Genomic DNA, 27,734 nt, shown 5'->3' with positions numbered 1-27,734 from the left:
TGAAAAATCATATAGCTTCTTGCTTGCTCTCGCTCTCTCATTAGAAATTCATAAGAAAATGTGGAAGACATGAAAAAAGGAGTCACACATCCTATTCTATCATTACATAACAAATCAACTAATATGTTAATCTTTGTCATCGTGAGTGTAAAAATTAACTTTACAAATTCTAATTACAAAAGCAAAATTGCTGCCAAAAAACCAGCTAATGAAAAGAATAATGAAATTCCGGCACAAGAATGAGGATCTGAACCTGATGCAGTCAAATTCCAAAATCAAAACCAACAGTGCACCTTAGCCATATCTGCAACCAACAAAACTCAACCAGGGCCTCTCCTTGGCTTAGCTTCACAAGTTCTTTGGTCCAAAACAAGCTCTTCCAATATGTACAGTGGCCTTTCATGGATTCAAACTAGCACGGCTAAAGAAATCTGTGCTATAATTTTGACTACCAAATGCCATCCTCCGAAATAATCTTATTTCTTCAGATTGCTGTGCAGAGTCAAACACCTGGCTTTCCCCAAGTCTCATTCCATTAGTTAGATCAGAACCTCCTAAGCTATCGAAAGCTCTAACAACCTATGAAACATAATAATTCAGGAAAAACCATGTCAGTGGTTTGTGCATTTGTTTGTTGCCAATATAAAAAAAAAAAAACATTTTGCCACTTTTCCAATATATTTACCTGTCCCATGCGAGGTCTCTTTGCAGCTGAATGCCGCACACAAGCAGCAGCAACTTCAATCATGCAATACAATTCACTCTCAACATAATTCTTTTCTAGCCTTGGATCTGCCAAACTATCGAATTCCTCAGTGTCGAGTGCATGACTCAGTAAAGGTCGAGCCTGAAAAAAAGTAGCAGCATCTTTAAGACGAACCAGACTTGAGAACATTCAAGAATGATTTGAGTGAAGATGTTTGACTTTTACAAGTTTAAGACATTCTCTGGCTATTAAATCATATATAGTTTGATATTAGCATGTATGCATGTGTAATTATTGACACAAGTACTATATTGAGGTCAACTGAAATGTTCTTTTCCATAAGTAAAAGTATAATAGAAAAGCAATATCCAGTGACTTCAATTCTTCATCTTCAGTAAGATTGAAGATAATAGTCGTTATCTAATTAAATTATCAAGTGCCCTAAAAGTTTAAGATACAAAGATATGAACTAAATTATGCATACTAAACTTAAAACCAAAACATTCCACTTTACTAGCTTGATTGCAACAATGGCTATACTGCAAGGCTTGCAAAATAGTAAGCATTTTGGCATCTTATCATACATAAGTTACTATGATAAATGATACAGTCAAAGGGAAGAAAAACACAATGAAGAAATAGATTTTAATCCCAATCAATTGATTTCATAGTCACTAATATTAGGCTTCCCAAACACAAAGATTAGGAAAAAAAGATAGCTACACTAGCAAAAGAGTGATAAAAGCAAGACTGGCATGGCATCTATATGTACCCATTCAACTAAGCTCTCATCTCCCAAAGGTTGAGATGCATCTACTGGCTTCCGTCCAGTAATTAGTTCCAAAAGCACAACTCCAAAAGAATATACATCGGACTTCTCAGTCAATTTGCCACTTGACGCATATTCAGGGGCCATATACCTATAAGGGGGGGGGGGGGGGGGGGGGGAAATCAATGTTAATAAAGTTTTTTGCACTAAAATATATTTTAGTCTATGAAAAATGAAAAAGTAAAAAAGAAAAGAGAAGTTTGGAGACATATTGATGAATACCCACCCAAAAGTTCCCATGACACGGGTGGTTATATGCGTATTTGCATCAAGAGCTAATTTGGCCAGCCCAAAATCTGAGACCTATAACATTAAAACTTGGAGTACTAAGATTTGGATGGATATAAATAGAACAAACTATCAAACTTTGAATAAGTACGTAGAATGACAGATACCTTGGCTTCAAAATTGAAATCTAAGAGAATGTTTGATGACTTGATATCCCTGTGAATGATCCTAGGGTTGCCTGAAATGCGCATAACATAAAATAACATCAACAGTAAATTAATAATACAACTTCTATGCATTATCCTACTAGATGAGTCAAGTACCTGCATCAATTGATGCTATTATGTTGTAACATTGATCCATGTCATAAAGTATCCACATAACAGGATTTTATGTAGGCTGCCAACCAACTGCCTAACACAGCTCTTCTATTTTGTCCACAACTCTCAATAAAAGCCCCAATTTTTAGAACTAAAGCACAAGAGGGGGAGCCCAACCCAAAAGACTAGTCCATTAGGTGAAAGAACCTCAAGGCTTAAGTACCACATCAAGTAGTTTATTATACTCAATGTGGGACTCCTAACAGTTAGGTTATGTGAATTCTCCATTTTGTCAATTAACACTAACTAGCACAAAGAAGGCTTATAAATCAGGCTACTATTCTGTGTACTTCTGTTACCATATCATCTGCGTTAAAAATATGAGACTTTCATGTTTATGGTCATGTGTATGAGGTAATCTATCCTTTGATTCATACATTCACTTAAGTAGATAGAACAGAGCAACTATAAAGACGTCCTTGTTGCAGTAACTTTCAATTTTATGTTTTCTATATCCACTGCAATATTGCATTTAAAAGGACAGCCTAGTGCAAGAGACTCCCACCTAGCAGGCTCTGAGGAAGGTAAGATAGATATACGCAGCCTTACCCTCATGAGTGGAGAAGCTGTTTTCAGGATTTCATAACCTCACAATATTGTTTTTTATAACAACCAAATGATTTCTCGGATCAGCCAATTGTAACTTTACTAGGGAATTTGAGCTAAACCTAATTCTTAGGATGACCTCAGAATAATGACATTCTTCTTTGTCAGGAAAAATATATACAGAAGTCTAATCTTCTAGCTACCAACCACATCTACTGTCTGCACTACAATGTTTTCTAGCACCCATCATCAATTCACATTCATTCAAATTCTGATATTGTTTTTAGCCAATTCCAAAAATTCAAATTTCGTAAAAGGAAAGTGGACTGATAGGCATTTATGTGCATGTCAAGACAAAGAGTAAAATAATAAGGATTGGTAATTACAGTCTTCATGGAGATAAGCTAGTCCTCGGGCTGCACCAGCTGCAATTTTAACACGGTTTGCCCATTCTAGCACAGGCTGGCCTTCCCCTGCAAATTACAATATCAGTTAATACAATCAAAGTCAATCAAAATAAACTGAAACAATCTATTATCACTCAGATGTAGTTTTACCATGTAGATGAAAATAAAGGTTATTGTTAGGGACATAGTCATAGACAAGTAGTCTTCTGCTGTCTTCAATGCAGTATCCCACCAGAGAAACCAAATGGCGATGATGTATGCGACCAATAATTTCCACTTCGGCCTTGAACTCTCTCTCTCCCTGACCTCCACCAATCTTCAGCTGTTTGACTGCTATGTCTCTCCCATCAGGAAGGCACCCTTTATACACACAACCAAATCCACCCTCGCCCAAAAGATTTTGAGTTGAGAAACCATTTGTGACCTTGATTAGTTCTTCATATGAAAACCATGACCTTGAGTTGCCTAGTCCACCAGGGTCAGATGGTGTGTACACAACATCACTGCCAGAGCCACTTTGTACAAGAGGAGCTGAGGAGTGTGTCTTAAAAAAGGATGAATCTGGACAAAGTCACACACTTTTGAATTAATTTAATGGCAACAAATTGGTAAAGGTCTAAATTTTTTTATGTAGCCAGGAAGTATGGGCATAATAAATTAAGAAAGTCAGATAGATTGGTTCAACCAATCTAATCTAACATAATATGCACCAACAATAATGGGAGTGCCCTATCTTATTAAATTTCAAAAGCACCAAACTACCAAATAAAAGAGGACATGATAAAAACATGAGAAGTATGAGACATAATGACAAGCTAAGAAAGAAACAACAACGTATGTTTACCTGATTCAGGAGATGAGGCAAGAGTGGATGGCATGACATAACCACCACTCACAGGCAGCTTTCTCTTTTGCCTTCTCATGCACCATATAAGAACACCAATGAAGCCAAGAAGAAGAAATCCAGCCACCACACTAATAGCCACTACACCACCGGTGCCAATTCCATCTCCACCTCCATCAGGGCTTGGGTTTTTTGTCCCATTCTGAGCCGGTGATGGTAGTGGTGATGATAAAACTCGCGATGGCGGTGGCGGGGCCAAATTAGTAGTTGAAGGTGGTGATGGAGGTGATGACCTTGGTGTAGAATTTGAAGTTGGAGCTGGTTGAGAACTTGGTGTGGGAGGAGTACTAGTCCTAGAAGGAGGAGTGGATGGTTCGGGTGCTGGTGGAGCCGATGACCTCGGAGGCGGTGCATTCACCGGCGGTGGCGGTGAATTAGCCGACGGCGGTGACCTAGTGGAGTTTCTAGGAGGCGGCACAGCCGGAGGGGATGGTGAATTTTGCGGTGGGGAGGCCCGTGGTGGCGTGGCGGCCGGAGAGGGTGGCGAATTTCGTGGTGGTGATGGTGAAGTGTTGTTAGGTGGTGGAGCTGGTGGTTGTGGTGGTGGAGCTGGTGGTTGTGGTGGTGGAGCTGGTGGTTGTGGTGGTGGAGCTGGTGACTGTGGTGGTTGTGATGGTGGTGGAGATGTGTTGTTAGGAGGGTTTGGTGGAACAGGTGCTGATGGTGATGGTGGCGGTGGAGAGCTAGGTGGCACCGGTGGCGGCGCTGCCGGAGAAGATGGCGGCGGTGAAGATGGTGGTGATGGTGGTGGGGATGGTGGAGGTACTAATGGAGGTGGGGTTCCAGACATGGAGGGAGGCGGAGAACTAGGTGGTGGTGACGGCGGTGAAGGCGGCGGATTCGCAGGAGAAGGGGTTGTTGGTGGCGGAGAAGCTGGTTGTTGCGGCGAGGAAGTGGAAGAAGGGGTTTGTTGCGGCGGTGGAGTGGTGACGGTGGACGGTGGAGGACTAGTGGTGTTGGCAGAAGGTGATGTTTGTGGCGGTGGCGCAGCCGTGGAAGTCGACGGCGACGGCGACACTGCCGACATGTCACGGGAAACTCAACTCAAACAAACCAAAGCTCTAAACTTTAGACACCATAATAGCAACCAAAATTCTTAGACTCCAAGTAAAGATGAAAACTTTGCGACGAAGAAGACTCACCAAACTTTAACCACCAAAACCAAACCAAACCAATGTCTCAAGTCACACCACACGAAATCACAAAACCCACATCACAAAAAGTGATTTTGATTTTGAGCAACACCCAGATCAGCAATCACCACATCAGTACTACATCACACATGGAAAGAAAAACTCAAAAATATTCTTCAATTTCAACACTATGGTTTATGGTAGCTTTTTTGTTCCCCACAATCTATGAAGATTCTGTTGTTGTCAGATTTTTTGATGATGACACAGTGAGTATGGCGCACAGCACCTAAAACACCACTACGAGAAGCAGAACTAAAAGGTCCTCTCCCTAGAATTTCAAATACCAAATATTTTTTATTTGTTGTTGTTTAATAGTAGTAGTTGTTCTTCTCTTCTCGATGCCAATTCAACGCGTTGTTTCTTTTTTTGTCTGAGCTGAAGTAATAAAAGTAAAACATTGAATGAGATTTTCAATTCAACCTATGAGAACTTGTTTGAGGGTGTGTCGTGTCTGCGTAAGGCTAGGCTTCTCTCACTCAAGTCAGGAACACGGTTACAGGGATTGAGGTGTGGGGTCGCAAATCCAAAAACCACGTGAAAGCAACTCCCGAGAATGCTACCTCACAAATTCTCTTTTAATATCAACCTCAATAGTAGAAAAATATAAATAAATAAATTTGAGATTTTCAATCATTTTTTCGCCATACACAGCATATCAGCATATTACTAAAGTACAAAAGAGTTACAAGCATTTCCTTGGAATTAAAGCTTCACGTTTTTTTTATCATGTTAAAGATAGAAAATATTTATTGATTTGATTAACAAATAATTTTGATAATAACTCGTAAAATTGATGCAGTGCTGTGTCATTTTATTCCGTTATGTTTATACGTGAAAAAATGATTTATTTAATAAAATAATTCATATTTTATTTTTTTATGTAATTGTTTTTTAAATCAACCGTAGTCGGGCAATTCAAATAAAATTAGTCATACATTTCTTAATTGATCATTTTTATATTTTCTTTTAACTATACTCTTTATATTTTTTTATACGCAAACTCATTACAACTTACCATATCTTACTTAGACAATTTGTTCAATTCGATTTGTACAATGATTTATTGGTAATTAAAGCTTTATTGATAATTCAATTAAATTTGAAGTAAAGGCTGTATTGAAGGTTAGTGTAAATTAATCACGTGAGACTTTAATTATAAATGAAAAATAGCATAAAAACTATCTAAAATTTTACATTTAAATTGCCTAATTAATAATTCAAACCATCCAAGTTACTAACAAGTAAAAAACTCATCTGTTTTTACATTAAATTTATTTTTATTTATTATTTAAATATTACAACAAATAACATTTTTCATTTTTATGTTATCAACGACTCTTGAATTTTCTGTGATATATATATATATATATATATATATATATATATATATATATATATATATATATATATATTCATAATAAAAGGAATATTCTTTATTAGGGTCCACATTTCATTAAACAGTTTTATTCTTAAATTATTTCTTAAACTTTTAAATTTTAATTTCTTTTAACCTATAATATTTTTAACTACTTTTATATTGTTATTTTTTATTAACTGTATTTAACTTTTGTTTTTTATTTATTATTTAAAAAATTTAGAGAGTCAGTGCGTCCCTTCCCCTGGTATTTATTGGTAAAACGTTGTTCATGTGATATTGTCTCGATATCAACATTTTTACATATTTGGAAATATATAAATTTGATATTTTAAAACTAAATAATATTTTTACATACCAGGAATGGTTCATTAATAGACCATTTCTGTCTTCTTTCCCGTGTCTCACTGTTATGCCGTAAATGCTGTTCAAACATTTGTTTTCATAATCGAATTTTATTCCTCCGACTTTGACATTAAATTATAGCAAACAATAAATAAAAAGGGTCACGCAACGTAAAGGCGCCGTTCATAGAATTGTCAGCGCCCTTAAACTCCCAATTTTTTTACATATTTATCATAACTTCCAAAGTTTATATATGTGCCATGATTAGCACAATTAAAAAAATGATGTGAATGAAAATTATTAGATAAAATAAATGACCCACCTCCCCTAAATGTTAGTTTTGTCTTCATACTCCATGCAGCGTTGGATACTATTATTTATTTTTGCAACATTTGTTTGATGCTAAGAACAAGTAGTACATCAAAATATGTAATTAAAAATAACAAGGTCTCTGTAAGATCCCATCATCAATACTACTACTAATTAATGTAATTTGTCATTACTAATGAGTGATGACCTTTTGGTTCTTGGCTTCCATTTTTTAGTGCATAATATCCAGCTTTGGTTTCGTAGTCGACAGCTTATTTTATGTTTTAGGGATTGTGGAAATAAACCCTTTTACTAATATATTATTTAGCAAAGTGGGGATATAAAATTGACATGCATGAGCTTAAGAATAAAAGATAAGCTCATAGCATAACATGAATATGTTTTCACCATTAATTAATGAAGACTAAAGACAATAAACCATATAAGGAAGACAGATAGTAAGCAGGTACTTTTCTTCTTTTTTATTTTCTCATTCTTGTTTTTTATATTATTGCAGCACAGAGAACGTAGTCATGAGTGGTCAAAAGTGGAAAATAATTTTGGACTTTTTATTTTGATTATAAAATATTGTTTTTGTTGTATGTTGATTATTCAAATTTATACATTAAAACAACAATTAAAAGAATTTTTTGTTCTTTTAAATGTACAAGACTTCAGCATCACATAAAATTTCTTATAATACAATGAAAGGAAACATTTATGTAATTATAGTCATATAATATTCTTTTATAATTTTTTAATTAATTAATAAGAAAAATGTATACTATAAGTGAATTTGGGATTATTTTTCGTTTAATTACTCTTTTAATTTGCTCCTTATAGTTACAACAATAGTTTAAAACACCTCATGTTGGTACTTATAGTTACAATTTTTAATCATTTTAATTCTCAACAGAAGTCATTTAATACAATTACATTTAGATACTTTTAAATCGCCAAAAATCGGTGCCAGTGTAAAACGATTAAAAAAAAAACAAACACAAACACAAACACTACATATAAGTCTTGTTTTTTTAATTTATGAGGGTTTCTAACCTCCAAAATTTCTTAGCAGTTTTATATCGCTAGTTCCAATTTTGTAGCAGATTTAAAAGATATGAATGCATTTGCATTACTTTGAACGGGGACCAACAAAGGAGTTAAGTAATTGCAACACGGGAATTAGAATTAAAATGAAATGTTTTAAAATATTATATGAGCTAAAAATAAAAGTTATTGTAACTATAAAATTAAAAGAGTAATTAAATCATTATTTTAAGAGTTTAATGAATACATATTATCAGTATAAAATTATAATATTATCAACTTATTTAAAATGATCGTTGATGTGAATTTTAAGAAAAATATTATAAAAACTAATAAATTTATTATATATATAATTAAATAATGTTTTAATGTAAAAGTTGACTCAAGGACATCTTTCCAATGAAGCAAAAATAATTATTGGTTTTGATAGTGCAAAGCCTAGATTTGCTTGAATGAGAAACTAATTATACATTAGATCATCAAGTGGACCATAGGATGAGGATGTCAGGGGGAATTTGAATGTGGGCATGTGGACCAGCTTGTCCTATCGAAGACAATGTTTGGCAGCCCGTGAAGATCAAATATGCTATGACAATGTGAAATCCTTTAAATTATGGTAAGATTTTGGATCAAGAGCTTATTAACACTGATTGGAAACCTTCAAATATTTCCTACTTTTTTCCTTTCCGTTTTACTTTTTTCAGTCTCCTTGATAGTTGTGTTTCTTCCTTTATTTTCTTTCTTCTTTTATTTTTGTCTTTGCTTCATTTTATGTATCTTGATGCACTGGTTACTTGTAGTTAAAAAAAAGGTACATCTTATCTACTTTACTGAGAATAAAGAAGAAAATGAACAAAGCAAATAAAATTATTATTATATATTTAAAATAATTAAATAAAAATCTTAAATATAATTTTGATCTTTTATTTTTACATATGTGTAAGTATGTTTTTCATACTTTAAATTAAGCAACTTTATTCCCTGAATTTTATCATATGCTAAAATTGGATGTTTCATTATACTCTATTTGGTAGAAATGAAATGTGAAAGGAGAGGAAAAAGATAAGGTGAAGAAAGAAATTAGTTGTTTGGTAAAGAGAAAATAAGGGAGGAAAATAGTTATAGTAATGAGACTCAAAATAATGTCTTCAAAAGATGGTGAAAATGAGTAGAGAAAAAAAAAATATGTGTTGTCTTATAAAAATGAAAAGTTAGTCTAAATATGTTTTAGTCAATCTTATTTTAACACGATCTCAGATTAAACTATTTGTTCTAAGAAGGAGACTCAGCTTCTTGAATATGAGTTCCTAAGTCACTTTAGAAAATATTTAGTGTAGGTGAACAAAGAAGAAGAAAAAGGATTGCATGAAGATAGATGTGGAAAGCCATAAACAAAGGACTACAAATAAAAGCTAGCAAATGGAAGTTGGAGAGAAAAGCTATAATGTAAAGAGATAAAAGATAAAAAGATAAAATATTGAATAAAATAGGCTTGTGTTGAATTGATTGTGTATAAAATTTGAAGTATAAGATCTATTTATAAGTTACAAACTCAAATCGCCTATCAGACCATATTTTTCTATTTGATAACTTCTTAGACATGGTTTGGGAGTCACTCAATTAGTTTGGGATCATTCGACTAATTTTAAATTGTTTTAATTAGATTAGCTGCAATTGAATTTGGTTAACTAATGTGGATATTGTTTTACCTTTTAGTAATTACTTGTAACTACTCGTAAAATCTAGGCACGTTTTCTTCTTTTCTACCAGCCAACTAATTTATTTTTCAAATTTTGAAGAAGATGACGATAAAAATAAGATTGTAGCTTTCCATTTCTTCAAATTGCTCTCCATTTTTAAGTTTGTAGCTTTCACAGTAGCTTCATGATAATACCTATCAAATAAAAGACTTGTTGAATAGCTATCAAATAAAAGACTTGTTGAGACAGACCATCTAATTCTCAAGAAAGAATCAATTTAAGCCCTCTAATTATTTATGCTAGACCAATATATTTCCCGATTTAAAAAAAAAAGTGTTATATCATATCATATGTAGTCAATTTTAAGTCAACTAAAATTGAATGCGTAAAATTTAGATAACTTTAAATATATTAATTTATTTTCCCTTGAAAGAGACAATATTATATTTTAATGTTGAGTTGAATAACTACAATTGAATAGAATTATTTGCAGATTGAGTCTCTGTGATAAGTTTTTAGGTAAATCTTTGCTGACACAATTTCATCATGGCATTAGTATCCTTCATGAATTGAAAGTATCCTTCCATTCTTTCAATTTTGATAACAATAACAACACAATATTTTTTAATGTTTTATTTATTAATTTTTTAACATTGGATTTTTCTTACTATTTAAAACAAATTTATTATTTATGAACACACTTGTGTCAACTCTCATTTACCACACCTTTATTATTATCTTGTAGTAAGTTGTAAAGAAATAAATGAAATAGTAACATTTTTTTATTCATGTCAAAATTAACACGCTAACTTGACAAACTTAGTATTGAATCATTATTTTTAAATGAAAAAGTAACCACATGATGAGACGCATGTTGTTCAGTTTATAGATTATAGACTCGTTCACCGGTCACCACATTATTATATTATCTTATACTCCCTTCTCAAAAATCATAAAAAAAAATACTCCCTTCTCAAAAATCATAAAAAAAATACTTCCTTCTTGAATATAACACGAAAAAAAACACGGTATATTAATTAAAAAAATTACTTAATCATATTTAATTAGAAAGTGCTTTTTCTTTTTTTCGTATAACAGAACGGAGACTGTTCAATGTTTCTTGAATTGATCATATATAATTAAGTACACGTGTGTGCAAAATCCAATCATGAAGATTTTGACCCAGCAAAGTTGATTTCATACAGCACTAAAATGTATAACATATTTGTTTCAACTATAATTTGTAATATTTCAAACAAAAAAATCAAACATGTTGAACGTTAGTGAATGGAGAAAATTATCATGGGTAATAAGTTTTGAATTTCCGTGTAAGAAGCTGAAAGATCATGATCTGTAATCGGAAATTGAAACACTGAATTTTCTAGTTAAAGGAAAAAAAAAAAAAAAAGCAGGATAATACAATTGGCATATCATGGTTTATATTTATTATATTATATTTTTTCTTGATATAAAGTAATAAACATTTTTTATGACTGAACTTTTATGTAACTTAATTAAAATTGTAAAAGATCGTCATCCAAATAGTGGGGGGTGCAGATTGACTCATTGTGACAGAGAGCATAAAATTAAAGGTTTGATCCCATTTATAACCATCATGCTATCGAAAGGGAGATGCGTGACAATTTTGACAAAAGTATTATTAGTCGATGATTCACTTTGCTTAAATTAGTCATTATGAATTGAGTTTAAATTAAGGTGATTCAATTAAATTGAATTTATATTTGTTGTGAGTTTGGTAAAAAAAAAAACAAAAAAAGCTAGCTTATATATAAAGCTAGCCGTAACCTTTGTAAATTAATAAATTAGTTGAAAAATTAAAAACTTATAAACTAGCTGATTTAATTTAGTAAGTTTGCAAATTTAGTCCCAAATATTAATATTAACTGATTAAGAATTTATATTTGGAGAAAACTAATTAAGAGTTTATTATACTGCCAACTAAAACATTTTATAATATTAACCATAAAAAATATATTTTTCAGATAATTGTTATAGAATTTAACAAATATATCTTATATGATAATTGTGATTTAACGGGAGTATAAAAAGAAGAAAAAAAAAATCATATTATCGATGTATTATTTGTTCATAAAATAAACTTTTTAATTTTATTTTTGCGACTGATATTTTATGTAATTTATTTAAAGTTGTAAAGGATCGTCATCCAAATAGTAAGTGGAGGGTGCAACGTGACTCATTGTGACCAGAGAGCATGATAATGGAGGACCACCATCATGTACGTTATGGCAAGGGAGATGCATGACAACGTTGACAAAAAGTATATTAATGGTAGTTCACCCTACTTAAATTAGTTATTATAAATTGGTGATTCAATTATCTTTGTCGTGAGTTAAAACAAAGTGTTAATTCAACTTAACTCACTGCAGAAACAAAAAACGCTTCAACAAGAGTATTTCTGTTCAATCAGCTATATCTATGACCATTGGTAAAACCAGAATCTCTGGTAATTCCTCTAAGGAATGCTTGAATTCGTCACAGGAATCCTCCCTTAAGGGGATGGGTGTAGTGCAACAGAAATAATGGTTCCGCCAGAGGGAGCCTGGCATTGCAGGTTGTGGTGATTTTTTTAGGAATCACTTGGTATTCACTATAAACTCTTTAAATTAATACTCCCTAAATTAATAAATTCTCTAAAATAATAAATTTGTTCGATCCCGACTTGGACCAATGTAAAAAATTGAAAAACTCGATAAAATAATAAGATAATAATTTTTCGTGAGATCCCTTTATAATTTTCGATCCCAAGAAAATCATAAATTAATAATTCATAGAAACTGAAAAAAATATATTACACTCTATTGAAATATGATTCAATAGTTGTCTGTTTTCCTTTAAAGTTCAAGTCTATTTGGAACTCATCTCTAACTTTTTTTATTGCATCCAATAGCTCAGATGTTGTATTTTTGTATTGTATCATAAAGTTGTGAAGAGTGTTCGACGCCATAAGTGCTTCCTTTCGCGTAACAGGCTCCAAAGACATCGTATCATCTTCGCTGTCATCCTCTGCATTGTTCTTAATGATAGTACCCACAATATCTTCTAAACTCTGAACCTCCGAACATGCTTCATTTTCACCTGGATAGTTCATTTGATTGTCGATATCCATCTTATTACGATAGCCACATTGATTGATCATAGTCTCGAGGTCTTGAGTTTCTTCATCAAAAGTGGATTCATCCAAATTTCTTGCAACGTCACTAGCTGAACGAATTTTACAGTGTCGAAAGCAATTCACTATTGTTTCTTTTTGAACATCTATCGTCCAAGCTGGGATTGCCAAATTGATAGCATCAAGGACATTTATCTTCCCTGGATCAGATTGTCCCACCTCATAACCTTCCAATATTTTGCGGTAAAACCTTCTACGGTAATGCATCTTGAAAGCTCTTATTATCCCAACATCGCAAGGTTGAATCTTTGATGTCATGTTGGGTGACAAGAAGAACAACTCAACGTTTCTTAGCCCTTCAATATTTCTTGGATGTGCTGGAAAATTATCCACCACAAGTAGAACTCTTCTACCATGCATCATTTGGTCAAATGAACGAACATATTCATCAAAAAGCACACTAGTCATCCATGCTTTTTTGTTAGCTCGATACTGACAATCCAAGCTATTCATGTTGACATTCTTGAAGCAACAAGGCTTTGCATATTTCCCAATAATCCATAGAGGGATTTTTCCAAAGCCATCTTCATTGCAACAAATAACTACCGTCAACCTTTCTTTATCTTGTTTTCTTCCTTCAAGTTGTTTTGTTGCCAGTGAATGATTAGCTTGTAGCCTATAAAACAATCCAGTTTCATCCATATTGAAAACATCTTTCATAGGGAACTAATCAATTTTCTCCCGAATCGATACCAATTTCTGCTCCATGTCTTGTACATCAACAGACCCACTCTCGCCAAAACGACAAAATGACTTTATGCCATGTCGGTTCTTGAATTTCCCAAGCCATCCTATAAAGAAGTTAAAATCTGAATCATCATGAAGGTACACGAGTTTCATTGTATCTCTTGCCTTCTGCAAAATTAATTCTCCTGTGATATTCACACGTTCTTGATGCTGTAGAAACCACTCATAAACAACCTTCTCCATGTCAGGATATTTTGCTGGTTTGTGTCTTTTGATCTCTGCTCTTCCCTTTTCTATTTCAGCAGAGAGATAGTCATCTAACTGCTTAAGTGTGTTTGATATTGTTCCTTGACTAACTTTCAACTCAAATTTTCCCTCAAGCCATCTCTGCAAGTCTTTTTGTGTGCTTGCAGGATTATCTCTCTTGTACTCACACAACTCCTTACGTATTTGATCTGACATAGTTGATTTTGCAACACCTTTTAGATGAGAAGCCATCTTGTGAGATATGGTTTGAATACTCTAATACATTCATGTAATTTATATATGTCAAACTTGCTTAAGAATACATTGAACACATTTGTTCCTCTTGTTTACATTTATTGTACTTCAAAAGTCATTATTGATTTCCAATGCATATGAACACAGTAGTTACTAATTTACGTTGAGTCCCAAGGTTCGCTGCAACGTAATTCTAAGAGGCATAGACTAATTTGCCTTTTTATTTGGTATGTACAGTATAATTACTTAAAAACTCTTTAAATTAATAATTATTAATTTATCGATAAATTAATAACTCTCTAAATTAATAAATTTCTCTAGTCCTAACATTATTAATTTATAGAGTTTTAACTGTTGGTTGTTTCTCTCAAATTTTAGGGTTTAAAAACTCTTTTAGAGTGTGTTTAGATGAAAAAATTTAAAATTCTAAGAAATTTTAAATACTTTAATTAAAATTCTTTTATTTTTTAAATTTTGTGTTTAGACAAAAAAAATTAAAATTGTGAAGGTGAAAGAAAATGAATGTAAAGAGAAGAGAAGATATGATTGGTGTGCTTCCAAGGAGAAAAATATTGATGCGGCATGAGAAGTCATAGGGGAACCGGGACACGACGGCGTACACCACCACACCCGATCACAACATTCAGTCAACGACGCAAGGCATGACTCAGGCCCTCTGCGCCGTCGAGTACCTCCGCCGCATGATGGATAGTAATGGTTGCTCCCCTGACTGGCAGGGTGCAGTTTTACGTGTCCCCCTACACCCACACCCGATCGATGTTCCACGAGCTCAAACGACGTTTCTTGAAGAAGAGGATTATCAGCATGAGGGAAGAGTCGCGATTTCGAAAACGAGATTTTGGAAACTTTCAGGTAAAAGAGAGGATGAAGGAGGTTATAAAGGAAATACGCAAACATTTTAGAAGATTCTTATATCAAGAAGAGAATTTCAATTTCTCACTTTTTAGGAAGAAATTGAAATTCCACATTTTTAATTGTTTAAATTTCTATTTTAAAATCCCAAAATTTAAATTCTTCATAAAAAAATCCAAACAATGAATTTTAGAGTACAAAAATTTAAATTCTTTGATAAATTACTTTACTCAATTAAAATTCTCTATCCAAACATATTCTTAATAATATTACAGAGTGAATAGGCAATTTAGTCCCTGAGATTGTACCCATTTTGCATATTAGTCCCTAACTTAATATTAAATTCAAAATAGTCTCTATCTTTGCATAAGTGTTGCAAAATAGTCCTTCCGTTAAATTTTAAAGTAACGCCGTTAGTGAGGTCAATTTTAGTGCCACGTGGACTATCCGCGTGGCACTAAAGGATGACGTGGCATGACACGTGGACGTGCTTGATGCCACGTCATTTGATGATAACAAAACGAGTAAATAGATAATTTAGTCCCTGACTTTGTACCCCTATTGCATATTAGTCCCTAACTTAATGAAAAATTCAAAATAATCCCTATCTTTTGCATAAGTGTTGCAAAATAGTCCCTAACTTAAAAGATGCCAGAAATCATGCTTAAAGTGTCCATGCATTGCAAAGGTTGTGCCTAGCACGATTTCTGACAGCGCAGATTCCTCCTTGGATTCCTTGTCATCTTTTGATTCCTCTGGTTTTTTCTCTTCTTCTTTCTTTTCTTCTTCATTTGCTTTTTTCTCCTCCACTTTGTTTTCCTCTAGTTTTTTCTCTTCCTATTCAAAACACACACAAAAATCAGAACCCAAAATGATACATTGATGGTAATTGAAGAAAAAAAAAAGAAGAAAAGAGAATGGTTATGCAGACCTCGCCCATTGGTGTTGACAACTACAGAGATAAAGTTGTTGCTGTGGATTTTTGGTTCTTTTTATTTGTGCAAGTGTGTGTGAGTTCTTTTTCGTATATATGCCTCAATTGGTTCAAAACCATTAAATTTGAAGAAGTCACTCATTCTATCATCATCAAATGACGTGACACTAAAATTGACCTTACTAACAACATTACTTTAAAATTTAATGGAAGGACTATTTTGTAATACTTATGTAAAAGATAGGGACTATTTTGAATTTTTCATTAAGTTAGGGACTAATATGCAACAGGGGTACAAAGTCAGGGACTAAATTGCCTATTTACTCGTTTTGTTATCATCAAATGACGTGGCATCAGGCACGTCCACGTGTCATGCCACGTCATCCTTTAGTGCCACGTGGATAGTCCACGTGGCACTAAAATTGACCTCACTAACGGCGTTACTTTAAAATTTAACGGAAGGACTATTTTGCAACACTTATGCAAAGATAGGGACTATTTTGAATTTAATATTAAGTTAGAGACTAATATGCAAAATAGGTACAATTTCAGGGACTAAATTGTCTATTCACTCTAATATTATATGATCGGGTTTTTGCCGACCTTGACTTTTAACTTTTCTGTTATTCTAGCTCTTCTCATGGTTCTTGCTAGTTACGGTTAAAGGTGCCAACATAATTGGAAAGTTAATCTTTTGCTTCAGTTCCACTTTTTTTTTTTAAAAAAAAAAACTTATCGTTATAAGTTAGATTGATGTAAGTTAGATTGAAAAATGAAAAAAAAAGTATTATACCCTCTTGAACTCTTTTTGTAAATAAAGATCTTAAACTTTAATTTCTATCAATTTAGAGTTAAAATACTAATTGTTAAAATACTAATTGAAAAGAAAATCCAATAATTTTCTTACCATAAATGATGATCGTTCTTTTTTTATTCGTTACAACTCATTTTGTAATATATTAAAATATAATTAAAGAATATGAATTTAGAAGAAAGTAGGGGTAAAATAATAAAAACAATAATTTTTTTTAAATTCCAACTTTTATTATGTTTTAATGTTTGGGAAAGTGATTTATATAAGTTTAAAACTAATAAATAATTGAGATTAAACTAAATAAATGACTAATTTATTTTTTATTATTAATTTAATCCGAAATTTTATATAGAAGACTATTTCTAAAAAAGGGTTAAACTTTAAATATTAGTTGAGATGAAATTGAAATTTAGGTGTATGTCCAAAAAGAGGTGAAATTTAAGAGTTAATTGAAATGAAATTAAAGTTTAAGATATTTATTTGTAAAAGGAATAAAATGAATTGAGATGAAACTAATATTTACGATTCTTATTTGTAAAAGTAGTAAAGTATAAGGGGCTAAATGTTTTTTTTTTTTATAAAGAAAATCGAGGTACATGTGAATTGAATTTTCCTTGTCTAACTAACCTTTAATTTACAATAAGTCAAATCAACTCAAGTGTATTGGAGGAGAATCTTATCACCAGGGTATCAGAAGCTTCACTGAGTAGGATTTGCAGCTATCTAGCTGAATGCCAAGAAAAATGCAAATGGAGCAAGGCCATATATATTAAATTATTTCGGACTAAGTGCAGAGAGTTGAATTGCTACGTAGAAATTTTTATCCGGGCTAGAATATATTCTCTTTGGGACAAAAAGTAAATACCTACGCAATAAGTTTTTTAAAAGAAAAATCTAATCTTAATGGCAAATTGCGGTAAATTGGATTGAATTGAACTACGCAGTGTGATTCAAGAAAGGATAGTAATTAAGATTGAATTGAAATGTTTTTTGCCGGTGCCAGTGCCATTAATTAATATTTATATTTTTTGTTGTGTTTTCTGAGACACGATTTTACTCATATTTGATACATTTTTGTGGTAATTTTATTAAATTTTCACAATTACGGTAAACCTTGTCATAAGAGAATAGAGTCGATGTGGCAAAAAACATAATTATTATAAGAGTAATTTAGCCTCTATTAAAGATATTGTTGTCATTATTGTTCAGAATTTTCAAACTAATATTTAATTGAAATTTTAGAGCCTGACTCTGACTATTTGATTAAGAAAAGATTCCTATTCAATTTGAATTCCTGTAAACATCGCTAAAATCAAATAGTTACTTACAACTTCAAACTATTTCTTAAGACAAATTACAGGTTTTTAAAACTTGCCTAAATATTTGATATTAATTTACATACCAATGTTGACAAAAGAAAATAATAGGAAGAAAGACTAGGTTTAAATGCGTCACCAAGAAAGACAAAAAATGATTCCAAAGAAAGAAATTATCAGGCAGGGACAACTGATAGATGTCACCCCAGAATATGTCAAAATTCCAGAACCAGGTTTTGCAATAAATCTTGCTTATTGATTCTGGTTAACTTAGCTATTCTGTTAATCTGACCAACCATAATCACTCAAGCAAAAGATGGCATCACTTGTCAGCCACTATATGAACTTGGTCTTTTTGCTGATAAAGATTTTCTTCTTGAAATGATCTCAGCAGCCCAACTTTTTCCTATTTCAGTTTGAAACTTCCCTGAAGACAAAGTAAAAGATGAAGTGGTTGACACAGGTTCAAATAAAAATTATGAGCATTTCATTTATGACTAAAGTTTCAATTCTACCTGCAGTTGAAAGGAAGAATTCATCCAACACTTTTCCATGTTCTGCACAAGGTACAATATAATTTGAGGTACTTTCATAACAAAGGATGTCATGGTAGGAAATCAATGCCCACATGCAAACATTAGTATATCTATCTATAACGTACCTATTTCATATTCCAGAGCTTGCAGAATCATCTCAACCTGATCCGAATGTTAGAGGAACAGGACAATACAATTAGAAATGAACTACAAGAGCACGGTATTACAGTTCCAAAGATGCATGTTATGAAAGCATAAAAAAATATGGTAAATTACACTTATATGAAACTTTTCTCAAAATTTGTTACAAAAACGTTTAAAACCACTTATATTTAACCCCTCTCATGTTTCCCTTGATTAAAAAACACTGGAAGTGTTAGAAATGAACTACAAGAGCACCGTATTTCAGTTTCAAAGCTGCATGTTATGAAAGCATAAAAAAATATGGTAAATTACACTTATATGAAACTTTTGTCAAAATTTGTTACAAAAACGTTTAAAACCATTTATATTTAACCCCTCTCATGTTTCCCTTGATTAAAAAACACTGGAAGTGTTAAAAAATTATCAAAACTGATAATGTAGAGGTCATTTGCCATGTCTGAAATATTTTTTGCTAAACCTTCATCCACTGAATACATAGTTTTTAATTTTCTGTAATTTATTTCATAGACAGTATTCAGAGCATCTAGAACAATTCTTTTCTATTGTTTTATGTGTGGAACTTGACATCTGTCCTAGTCTCGCACAGAAGACAAATCTAAATGTTCTTAATTTAGTATAATGGATACTTTGGAAACTTAATTATAGGATTTAAAGTTGGTGGTGCACTAAAGTTGATTTGCAAGAGGGGAGGAACCTTCAAAGACAAGTTTAACATAAAAAAAAAAAAAACACAAACCACTCAAACAGCCAGCAGATGAGAGTAGATTATTGACCAGAGGAGGAAAAGTGGAACATGCAATTTTTTTCCTGGGTAAAATTCTTAAGTGATTTGCCTGTTAGCATACAAGTAATTATGAGTCTTCAAGCAGTTAAACCAGACTAGTTGAAACTAAAAACCATTGAAGTGAACTAAACAAACACTCACTGTATGCATGAAAGTATCCAATGATTAAAAGACTTACATATTATGCTTTGACTAAATTGAATGCAGCAGAGACCAGCTAAGTTAAATTAAATGTGCAATTTATGCTGCTTCATGTTATGAGGCAGTATTTAGATTGTCTTTTCTAATCATTTTACCCTTCACAATATTTTCCATAATTTCTAAAATTTCAAATAGGTTGCTATTTTTTTGTTCAATCCTCAGTGATGGACATTAAAATGGCTTTATATACGGGATTCATCACATTGCACTTTCCTAAACTTAAAATCATAATTGAGTAGTCTGATGCTGGTACTTATAATTTCTCAATACCAGCTCTTTCATTTACAGTAAAATTAACATACATTAAATGTTTCCTAACATCAAATTTCTACAGCTTCCACTCAATTACCATTGTTACCAATCACCAATATTGTTCACAGCCAAGAAGTGCAACGGACAACTTCTGTCTTTACATCTCCAAGATCAAATTCAAAACCCAATTATTAATGTTCCCTCCTCCAGATATTCTTCAGTCTAATAACCAGATGATAAATTCTGGTACAAGGTGTTATTAAGTCCCAAGGCAGTCAATGGTAAAAGGAGCCAGTGGATTTTAATGCCTTGAGGCAGATGGTGCCAAAAAGCACAGGCCAAACTGGCATGGTAACACAACCTTGTTTACCATATGACTAGGACTTAGGACTTTCATAATTTTGCCCTTCTAAATAAAAGTAGAATTACAACAAATGTAAAAATGGACCTTTGTTGTCCATGCTTTGTGCCCAAAGGGATCTTGCATCAAGGAGCATATTAAAGATGTAACAAAGTCATTCATATGTCTTTGCTTATACCCCCGTTTGTATGCAATGAAAGGGAACTGAAAAGAAGTGAAATGAACAGTAAAACGAGATGGGACCCACACTTTTACACTCTACTTTAATTCAAAACTTTCATCTCAATTGACTTTCATTCCACTTTTACAAACACTCTATAAGAACTTATACTTAGTGAGTTGGCCCATGACAATATTAGAAATAGAAGAAAACAGTAAAATATTTGACTATATTAAATTGATTTTCCATATAAATTAACTGTCAAGCATAAATAAAGTACTATAGTGCTAAAGCATGAAAATAAGTTGATAAAATGCTCTAAAATTAAAATTATTAACCCAAACAAAGATGGGATCCCTAAAAGTTATATTTGTGATATAGTTAAAAATAGACCCAAGTTAGGCTACTGTGAGTTCACAAGAAAATCCAATTCTATTCAAGAAGAGAGCATCCACGAGAATTATCATCAGGTATTGTTGCGTAGCTGTTCTCACTTCCATTTTTTGTCATTAAGTTATAATATTATTCTTCAATTGACTTTGAGCTTTTTACTGTTGGTGTAGTCTTGAGTTACCCCTTTAGGCTTGATTAAACTGAAAATTTATAGACCTCACATTACTTTTATTCACAAAGTCTTCTCTGATCTAGCTTAGAAACATTAGGCCGCTTACTCTTGCAGTGTAAGAGCAAGACAATGACATTCCTGTGGAAAAATATTTTTGGGATCCTAGGTGAGCATTGGGTGTGCCCTTATATGTAGAAGCAGTTTCTGATGGTTTGCTATAAAGGATGCGTCATAATATGGTAAAACAGACCAAAACTTCATGAATCTTCAGCAAATTTGGCTCTGGACTGGAGTGAGTTGCTAGCATCTTTGAAGGTGTTTTATTGTCACTAAACCTAAATGGGTAAGATTATGTTAATGTGCTATTCTTTGTGATGGCGGCTTTAAGCAAGCTTCCCTTTCTGACAAGCTGAGAGACTCATGGGAAGCCTTGTACATTTTGTATTTTTTTTCTTCAATTTTTCATCTTGTATATTGTTCTTTCTCCTCTTCAAGTACATCTTACCCACTGAATAGTTGATAGTTCTACCTTTCCAGTGAAATTTTTTAACTTAATTAAAACCTATGTCACATCCTCAAAAAGAGTTTATTTTCCACTTCCACCCCTCAATAAAAAATGAATGAAAACCACTAATACATCACCCTTTCTGCTTCCAATATCAACCTCTCTAAAACTAACTATGCGGCTACTGCAAAAATAGTCCATAACCTAAAACCATGTTAATTTTGATTTCAACATCCAGACTCACACATAATGGGCACCTCCATATTAGATAGCATGTGTACCTTGTCAAAATCCTTAACAAGATTTGCCTCTACAGAAGAATTGTTTTCATACTCTTCCCAAAGTTCTTTGATCTCCTCAGCTGTAATAAAGGAAAAAAAAAAGTGACCTAAGTAAATTTGATGCCAAATTTGGAATCTCTGTAAAAAATTCCAAGAAAAATAATTTACAATACCTCTCATCCCTCCACCAAGAAGTTCACACATTTTGTTCAAAGCTTCCAGCTCCATTCTGCTCTTTTCAGCCTTGGGCACACCATCAGATGGTGTTATATCTCCTACAATAGCTATTGAATGCAAAACCAAACTCAAATGTCAATAAATTATAAATCAGCAATATATCAAAGAAGACTTGATATCTCAGCCAATAAGGAAAAAACAATGTGCTCAGTATTCAAAGAATCACAACCACATACAACCAAGTCAAAATTCATGAAATAAAGTCAAATAATTCAACATTCTTTAATTAAATTTTCCCTTCATTGTACATATTATAAACTCTATCTTCCACTGAAAATGAAATGAAATACAATCAGTTTTTATCTAAGGCTATGTTTGGTCCAACTTCTTTTTTTTTTTCATCTTAAAAATAAAAGCTCAAAATAAGAGCTTTAAAAAATAAATAAAGTAGTAGTCTACAGTTGTCATGGGTGTTGGCTTACCCGTCAGAGTCACACGTATTCAAATATTTTCACATCAAATTTGATTGAAAACTGGGAAGCTACAAAGGGAAGCATAAGTTTAGACACAGATCAAATTGCTTGGACGTGTATCCAAACATGCTATTCATTTCTTTTAGCAATTCATCCAATGTAAAATTTGTCACTAAGGTTTAATATAAGGAGATGCAGAAACAATTCAATCAGAGGAAACCAGAAAGATACCTTCTGCAATATCATGCACGAGTGCTATTTTAATACATCTGTACAGCAGGAAAAAAGGAGTTTAAAGAGAAACTCGAGGGGATAACCTAAAACAATTTCAGTAAATATAAATAACAGGAATGGGAGCAAGTAAACAAAGTAAATAACTCCAACAAAAATGAATCTATAGAGAAAAGGAAGTTTTGGACCAAAATCGGTGAGGTGAGATAGAAATATACTGACTCATACTATTACACTATTACACAGATGATATTCACAGGATAAAAAAATCTGTTATTTCGGGTAATGACGAGAGTGCACAGCTTACATTTGCTTATACCATCTAGACTGAGTACAAAATTACAAATCTCACAGACAAAGAAATGTCTCACTGATCTGTGACAACAACAAATAACCTAGCAGTTTTGAAACAAGATTAGAGGAGCTAAGCTTCAACAAGAACTTTGAAACAGGCAATTCATTGTTCAGCCACAATTTAATGCAAGATTTTTTTTTATTTTCTTTTTAAAATTTAAGAAGTGAAATTATGCTCCAAAATGGACAGCAGTTGAATGGTTTGGCCCTAGCTTAAGCCAATGTTTCTAGCTGCGAAAAGTGTTTCTTATTTTAGGTTGTTCTAAGAAACACATGGCCCAAGGAGGTAAAAATTATATAGTGTATGATTTGAAATTTAAGCCTTAAAATAAGCTAATAACATTGAAATGTTAATAGCTAGTATAATGTTCCTACTATTGGATAAATGCAAGAAACCATTTAATTTACCCTTGTCATTATGGACATCCTAAGCATTTATCAGAAAGGCAAATAAAGTAAACAATTGAATATAACATATTGCATATAATAGAAAGATAATAGTGTACAACAGAAAGGCAACAACTATATAACACAAGATACTCCACTAAAACCTTTCAACTTATGTAAAAAAATGGGACATATGATCCAAGCTAAGTGATTTCAATATCCAACCAAAGAATATAGTAATATATCCTATTTTCACAGTTTCACTTAATCATGGAATCTAAGGATGCATCTCATAATCTCATAATAAAACAAACCAAAGAACCAACACGAAAACAGAGACGAGCATCATAAGAATTCATATAACAAGAGATGAAGAGAATTTCAATGTGAAACCTTTCTCGATTCAATCCTGGAACATCGCCAGCAATCAATGCCATTAAAGCCATGCGGTACATATGGTCAGCAATCGATTCAGCACCTTTTATCCCATGATTAACCCATCCTTTCCTTTTTGTGATCTACAAGGCATATACATATGACAAAGAGACCATATTATTTTCTTTCAATATGGATTACCAAATTATATACAGTCTACACAATATTCAGACACATATGTATAGTAAGAATAAATACAAAAAGAAATACATTAAGCTTCCTAAGCCAAAGTGTGCACATTCATGACAGATATGTATTGTTTCTGCATATCTAAATGACATGGGAATGAAACTGCTACTGAATATAATTCACTCTTTTCTTAATTTATGTGGTTTTAGCAAAACTGTATTGATAGTAAACCACCAATAGGGTCTATGCAAGGAAGAACAGGAATGGGAGAAAGGGAGTAAAACCTTAGTAGCTATTAATAGAAATAATAGCAACTGCTAACAATAACTGAAAAACAGTCATCAAAGTTTTATTGTGAGTATTGTAAGATGAATGCGTGACACTTTTGGGGATTCAGGAAAAGAAGAGGGGGAGAACCAGGCCTCTTAGACACATGGAAATCAGAACAATGTCAATGAAGAGAGTTCCTAATGTGCATTCTTCAGCTATGATTCTGTACCCGCTTGGTACTGATTCGGAGTTAGTTTTCCCAAAAACAAAAAAAGAAATCTCATTGTATTTCTGGTCCAGTTCTACTAGACAACTGCTTCAATTCTCAGGCACACTGATAATAGAATAAGGAAAAAGTCTACTCTGGAAAGTTGGAATAGATGTGCAATCTGGTGAATCAGATGCTAAGGTAAGCACAGTAGCAGACGTCCCATTAGCTGGATTTGGCACTTCCAAAATGAAAATAAAAGTGTATTTATCCTTTATTTGAATTAAAGCATCTTGTAAACTTAACTCGCTTCAAATCAACAGTGAGTTAACCCAAAGGGTTGGCACAGAGGTGTAAGGTTCCGTTGCATTCACATGAGTGGAAACGATCTATTCAGCGTGAGAACCTATGTTCGATTCACATTGTGAGCACAATTCCCTTGGGCCAATGGCAACCACGTACCACGAGCGGGATTAGTCTCTAACTCAGTGAGTTGGGAGACACCCGTGGTCTCTAACCCATGACCAAAAAGTCAACAGTGACTTCACTTTATATAAACTCTTACTTTAGAGGAGTTAAATTCCTGTTGGCTTTACTACATATTCCTGTCAGTTAAAAATGCAGCCAATTCCCCAAACACCGTTCTCATATAATGACACTACAAATCAACAATGCACACACCTTCATCCACAGAGCCATGCATTCCCTTGCCATATAAACAAATAAAAAAAAAAATTATATTGCTTTCACCGTTTCCACTACAAGGGGACAACATTTGAAAGAGTTCATTCGACCTTATAAAAATAGTTTATGACCTTCCTATAAGCCCTTTGTAGCTTATTTTAATAAGCTTCATAGCCAAACTTATTATTAAAAATAAGAACTTATTAAACAAATATTAACAGAAAACAAAGGGAAAAAACGTGACACTCTCACAATTATTAGGGCAAACAGTAAACATCTTCTTAAACTAAAGAAATATCACCTAAACCTATCCAACCATAAAGAAATGATATCATATACAATATTAGATCACATTTTCCTAATTCACAAAATACAATCCACCAGAATAAATATACTTTTTTCTTTTCAACAAAAAAGGGTAAATTGGGAATTTAAGGATCACGAGTTTGATATAACATAGAAGACAGAACCAATGGATCATAAAATTTCATAGGAAAAATTGAAGGAAAAGTGAATGGTTGTTGCGTTTGTGAGGTTACCTTGAGGCGGTGGCAGAGAGTGAGAAAATCGATGACCGACGAAGAAGAAGAAGCGGATAACCCAACGGAGGCATCACGAGAAGCGTGTTTGTTATTGATGGGTTCGCCGAAGCCGTCCGAACCTGGAGGCTGGGACCGAACCGAGACGTCGAGCCTGAGGGTCGGAGCAGCGTCGCGGAAGAAGAAGATTGAGGGCGCGAGAACCGAGCGAGAAGGCGAAGCGCGATGCAGCGATGGCATGCAACAACGTGAAGCTGCTGAATAATGAATAATCGCCATTTTTTTTCTTCTTTTTCTTTTTTTTTTAAAAAATCTTTTGTAATATTTGATGTTGTTGGAGAGAGAGAGAGCGAAGGCGACGGAAATAATTAGGACAATGCTTAGGAGTGTGTTTGGTTTCGTCGCGAGTCGTTGGCTGTTGTTTGTTTGTTTGTGACTGATGTTTCTTGATGGTTCGTTGTTCGTCAATGATGGACCTTTTGTTTTGGAGGTTTCAGTAGTGGTCCTGGGAGTGTGGGTCGTGGAATGTTTATGGTGGTAGGAATTGGATCCATTATTGACCTTGAGTTGAGACCAGAAATAGGCCTAGCATCTTGTTGGACTTATTATGGCTTTATTTTAATTTTTTATTGGGTTTAAGTTGTGCAATATCTATGTTTATTCAATAAATAATTTTGGTTAAAAATTTATTAAAAAAAGGTTTGGCTAGAAATATCAAATTTTAATGATGGGATTAATCGAGTGGAGTAAAATAGGTCTGACGTTTGATAGACTCTTTGATTATGATATATAAAATATTTGTAAATGAGATTTAGGTATTGTATTTTTATTAATGTTATTTACTTATCATTTTTATATTAATTAAAGTGCAGGTAATGAGTAAAGGTATGGACATTTAGGTATGCCTCGACATCGGTCAAATTCGAGCATAAGATGCTTAATTTGACCAAAATTGAACATTATCATTTTAAGTTTGTTGTCAACCATGAGCGTCTTTAGGTTAGTCGGATTTGGGCTCGTCAAAGGGTGATTGAGTCGGTTGATTTACAGTGGGTTTAGATATAGTGTCAACACAGAAAAGAATGAAGAATGCAACTATGGTGGAAGGGGACCAATTGATGTTAGAGAATATGAGATCGATGACGAACTGGCTGGTGATGTACCGGCCAATGTCAAAGAAGACGTTGTTGATGTTTTCAAGAAGGGGACCAAGACCAACATTGGTGATGAACTTCTATAACATGTTGGCTTTGAGGAAGTCTTAGTTAGGTTACCAAAGGGGAGAACAATGAAGTAAAATATGAGAAAGAGAAAATAAGAAAGGAGAAAGAAGATATCTCATATCCATAACCTGTGAAATGTGGTCATTAGTCTACTCACGCAATAGCCTCAAGTCATTATTGCCGCCCTAATCAACAATAACACTACGAATGATTTTAGAATAACGTTTCGTTGTTCAATGAATCTCATAATCAAGTCTCACTTGATTTGCCATTGAATGAATAACCTATTTTAAGGACACTATTATGCTATAGACTAATAATATAATAATTGACATGCATCATTTATATATAAAACATATAAACCAAAGTCATGATATAAATATTTTCATAAATGAATTGGTCACCATGGCTAACTCCAACACCACATTGGATAGGAATTAGCAAGATGAGTAACATATAAGTGAGTAAGACCCATAAACCTAATGTCTTAAGGTTTTAGGTTAAGTGTG

At 33.1% G+C, this 27,734-nt stretch overlaps 2 protein-coding genes and 1 pseudogene across 3 annotated transcripts; all 3 read right to left on the bottom strand.

Annotated features, from left to right (window-relative positions):
• LOC114388359 (proline-rich receptor-like protein kinase PERK9) lies at positions 1-5,707 on the bottom strand. Its single transcript, XM_028348793.1, has 8 exons — positions 3,941-5,707; positions 3,247-3,657; positions 3,076-3,162; positions 1,931-2,001; positions 1,762-1,838; positions 1,479-1,626; positions 686-847; positions 1-579 (listed from the first exon to the last, which is right to left on the bottom strand). The coding sequence occupies exons 1-8, from the start codon at positions 5,025-5,027 to the stop codon at positions 400-402; spliced, it is 2,223 nt and encodes a 740-aa protein (XP_028204594.1). The 5' UTR covers positions 5,028-5,707; the 3' UTR covers positions 1-399.
• A 7,092-nt stretch (positions 5,708-12,799) lies between these two features.
• Positions 12,800-14,371, bottom strand: LOC114371046 (annotated as a pseudogene).
• A 3,898-nt stretch (positions 14,372-18,269) lies between these two features.
• On the bottom strand, positions 18,270-26,630 carry LOC114388344 (HD domain-containing protein C4G3.17-like). 2 transcript variants are annotated; one of them, XM_028348774.1, is made up of 8 exons: positions 26,003-26,622; positions 24,131-24,255; positions 22,997-23,034; positions 22,289-22,399; positions 22,116-22,195; positions 18,967-19,003; positions 18,821-18,862; positions 18,270-18,732 (listed from the first exon to the last, which is right to left on the bottom strand). In XM_028348774.1, exons 1-8 carry the CDS (start codon positions 26,279-26,281, stop codon positions 18,635-18,637), a joined length of 810 nt encoding a protein of 269 aa, XP_028204575.1. In that variant the 5' UTR covers positions 26,282-26,622; the 3' UTR covers positions 18,270-18,634. The 2 variants fall into 2 exon arrangements, with proteins under 2 accessions (XP_028204575.1, XP_028204582.1); XM_028348781.1 differs by lacking the exons at positions 18,270-18,732; positions 18,821-18,862; positions 18,967-19,003 and adding an exon at positions 20,169-20,808 and having other exon boundaries at positions 26,003-26,630.
• Between the last annotated feature and the right edge of the window lie 1,104 nt (positions 26,631-27,734).

This window comes from Glycine soja, chromosome 2, assembly GCF_004193775.1.
Source record: "Glycine soja cultivar W05 chromosome 2, ASM419377v2, whole genome shotgun sequence".
Classification (NCBI taxonomy): Eukaryota; Viridiplantae; Streptophyta; class Magnoliopsida; order Fabales; family Fabaceae; genus Glycine; species Glycine soja.
Note: the sequence above shows the minus strand (reverse complement) of the source record. Positions and strands in the feature narration are given on the sequence as shown.

What these genes read in the sequence shown, in the direction of transcription:
- LOC114388359 (XM_028348793.1), bottom strand. Translation starts at nt 5,027, where the DNA reads ATGTCGGCAGTGTCGCCGTCGCCGTCGACTTCCACGGCTGCGCCACCG. An exon ending in CCTTTATTTTCATCTACATG is followed by an intron (nt 3,163 to 3,246) that starts GTAAAACTACAT and finishes TGTAATTTGCAG; the next exon opens with GGGAAGGCCAGCCTGTGCTA. An exon ending in AGCTTATCTCCATGAAGACT is followed by an intron (nt 2,002 to 3,075) that starts GTAATTACCAAT and finishes TGCGCATTTCAG; the next exon opens with GCAACCCTAGGATCATTCAC.
- LOC114388344 (XM_028348774.1), bottom strand. Translation starts at nt 26,281, where the DNA reads ATGGCGATTATTCATTATTCAGCAGCTTCACGTTGTTGCATGCCATCG. An exon ending in TTGTTAAGGATTTTGACAAG is followed by an intron (nt 19,004 to 22,115) that starts GTACACATGCTA and finishes CATTCGGATCAG; the next exon opens with GTTGAGATGATTCTGCAAGC. An exon ending in ATTCTTCCTTTCAACTGCAG is followed by an intron (nt 18,733 to 18,820) that starts GTAGAATTGAAA and finishes CTTTGTCTTCAG; the next exon opens with GGAAGTTTCAAACTGAAATA.